Below are 2,868 nucleotides of genomic sequence, written 5' to 3' on the forward strand. Positions count from 1 at the left end.
TAAAAAAAAAAGAATAGTGCTTGTTCTTTTACAGGAATAAACATTCAGAGGAACCAGTTATTAATGCATATTTATGTATCAGCAGGTTTTAAACCAGTCTGAGGCTTTTCATTATCAACAACGTTTGCTTCAGCTTTTATTGAAGGAAATATTTATTAGGGATTGTGGTTTATCAAAGTTGAACTCTGATCAAGCACTTAATATTTAATTCCTCTCCTTTAAATTGAACTTTGATGAATCCTACTTGATGTAAATTATATAAAAATAGTGCAGAAGTTAATTTGCTGATGAGTCTGGATGTCTTGTGACGTCATTGACCCAACAGATATACAGCAAGAGAAACTGTTTTTACTTTAGGATAAAAGTAGTCTTTTATTTATCAATATATTTTCATCTGACAATAAATAATATATTTTTAGATTGAAGAGTTGCTTAAATGAATTAGAGATTCTGTGTAAGGAGCTTTAGATTAAGGTGATTGCAAGATATTTCAGAAAAAGAAGGATCTGTATTTCTAATGCATAATACTGGTCATTATTTATTAATTATTTATTAATTATGTATTTACTGTAAGATAAATAAGGATTTAACTATTGATTATTGTATTGACTAATATTCAAGCTTCCTTTAATTGATAAATTGTAAATGACGGATGCTTTTTAACATTTTTATTATTTCTGTGAGATGTCTTATTTTCTATCAGAAGCTGTTTCCATCATTTAAAGAAATAAACTATTCAAAACCTTAGTCTGCCAGTAGATATGATCTTATATGCTGTTGATATTGCAGGTCTTATGCCTTCATTCATTCGCCATGGACCCACCATCCCCAGACGAACAGAGGGCCCCCCGCCAGAGATGGCCCCCTCCTCCTACTCTGTGGCAAGCAGCAGGGAGTCCGTAGTGTCCCGCAGCAAGAGCGTCCTCCGTGCACCCGTGCAGAGGCCGCCGCACGAGGTGGCCCGCAGAGAGAGCCACCGGATGTCGGCGCCGCCGTACCTGCCTCGCAGCGTGGGAGACGTGTCGCACGAGTACCGCGGCTCGACGCAATCCTTCCTCACGGATGTGAGCCCCATGTCTGAAAACGGAGACGCTAATCGTTATTACTACCAGGCTGAGCCCTACTATGAAAACCAGCAACAGCGTCAGCCCAGGAGAGTCCAGGAGCGCTTCCCTGAGGACTATAGGTTTTATGAACACAATGAACACAACTTCCAAAGACTTCCCCACCAACACGCTTCCCCAGCGCCAAGCCGACCGCCCTCAGGTAACATCAAGTGCTTTCTAATTGGTCATTAAATAGAAACTAAAAGTAATATTTAAAAAATGCATTTCAGGAGCTACAGACTTCAAACATTAATCTGTAAATGACACATCTTCTTTAAGAGGCTAAAATTCCTCCTGATGTCTTTTTAATCACAGGTTTTGATGATTAAAAGCAAAGACTATAAGTTTGAGGATAATCTGACTGCGGTTATTTTTATGAAGCTGATTTTAAAGCTGCAAACTGTTCTCTACTCTGTCAAAGTCTCTGTCAGCCTCCATAATAAGTGCTCTTCTGAATGTTAATACCGTCATAGTTTCAAGCCAAAATAGACGTTTTAGTTCACATTTGCTACTAGATGAGCTGTTTTAATACGAAAGCTCCAGACTGTAAACACTAGTACGTTTTAAACGTAATTTCCCTGAGAATAACATTTTTTGAGGCTTGCAGGAATTTTCCAGTTCCCCCTGAGCAGAAAGCCTTTTATTATGTGGCTGCACTGTTGATGCAACCCGCCTATCGCATATCATGGAGCTCTGTTTGAAGTGAAGGGAAACCAGCGTTACAGGCTCTGCATTTTTCACTTTTTATTTCTCTCCCTTCTGCTAGCAAACTAGTAATTTGTGTAGACGGAGTCCTCCCTCCGTCTTCAACAGCTTGTTGTGTTATCCTGCATCTTTTTACGCTTCTATCTTCAATTTTTCTTTTTACTCACTAGCTTAGTTATTGCACTCTTCTTGCTGTTGCTGTCCTTGTTTCTGGTGTAATTATTTAGTTGGTTCTAAAAAACATTGACTTATTCCGTCAGGACTTAATATTTCGTACGCATTTTCACTTTATGGCCTCGATAGTTGGGTTTTTGATCAGACAAGGATCGTAGGAATGCCTCTGAGTCATTTTCACCTTTACCTGCGTCCCGTACTACCATCATTCTCTGCTGCCAACATGTTGACTAAATGCTAATCTGTGCTGAGCTGCTCCATTTAATCTGGAAGGTATCCTGGCAAATTGTTTCTACTAAACATTTTTTTTTTTAAAACAGTTGCTAAATTTAGCTCTAGCTTGGTTTCTGGTCATGTTTTTCTCTCCCTTCTGCTCAGTATTTTGGATTGTAATAATTATCAGTAAGTAGTGTTTGTAACGTCGAACAGCCAGCGTTTCTACACCAGCGTCCCAACGATGATTTAATCATGTTTCATCATAAGGCATCTGTGTAGATTCAGAGCTTTCTAAAATCTCAGTGTTTTGTAGCTCAGGCAGCTCCTCCAGCTGTGGTCTCTCTGTACTTTGTTCAGGCTTGCTGTTATCTGCTGGAAGCCTTAATCTATGGCAGTGCTTACGTGTGGAGCGTTGGCTGTTTTGAAAAAGAGCAGATTTTGATTCTTTCTTTACTATTAAACAGTCTCCACATCCATGCATCAACTGTGGGCATTAAGGTCAGAGCTCATTTAATTGCGTGTCATTTATAAAAATCCACCATTTATCACCTCCAGAGGGGATATTGTAGATATCAACAGTGTGCAGATGATTCGGATTTAGATATACTTTGCAGCTCTAATCTAGCCTGACGTAGTCCGACTCAATTCTAGTCAGAATGAGTCTGAT

The 2,868-nt window shown here is 39.2% G+C and overlaps 1 protein-coding gene across 1 annotated transcript in view; it reads left to right on the forward strand.

The window, feature by feature from the left end:
* The first annotated feature begins 793 nt into the window (after positions 1–793).
* sav1 (salvador family WW domain containing protein 1) overlaps positions 794–2,868 on the forward strand; it is an 11,425-nt gene continuing 9,350 nt past the window's right edge. The window contains exon 1 of the mRNA XM_015394225.1: positions 794–1,266. Within this exon, the coding sequence (XP_015249711.1) occupies positions 795–1,266 (472 nt within the window). The 5' untranslated portion in view covers position 794. The remainder of the gene's footprint in view (positions 1,267–2,868) is intronic.

The sequence above is a fragment of the Cyprinodon variegatus genome, unplaced genomic scaffold, assembly GCF_000732505.1.
Source record: "Cyprinodon variegatus isolate N-32 unplaced genomic scaffold, C_variegatus-1.0 Scaffold678, whole genome shotgun sequence".
NCBI classification, from domain to species: Eukaryota; Metazoa; Chordata; class Actinopteri; order Cyprinodontiformes; family Cyprinodontidae; genus Cyprinodon; species Cyprinodon variegatus.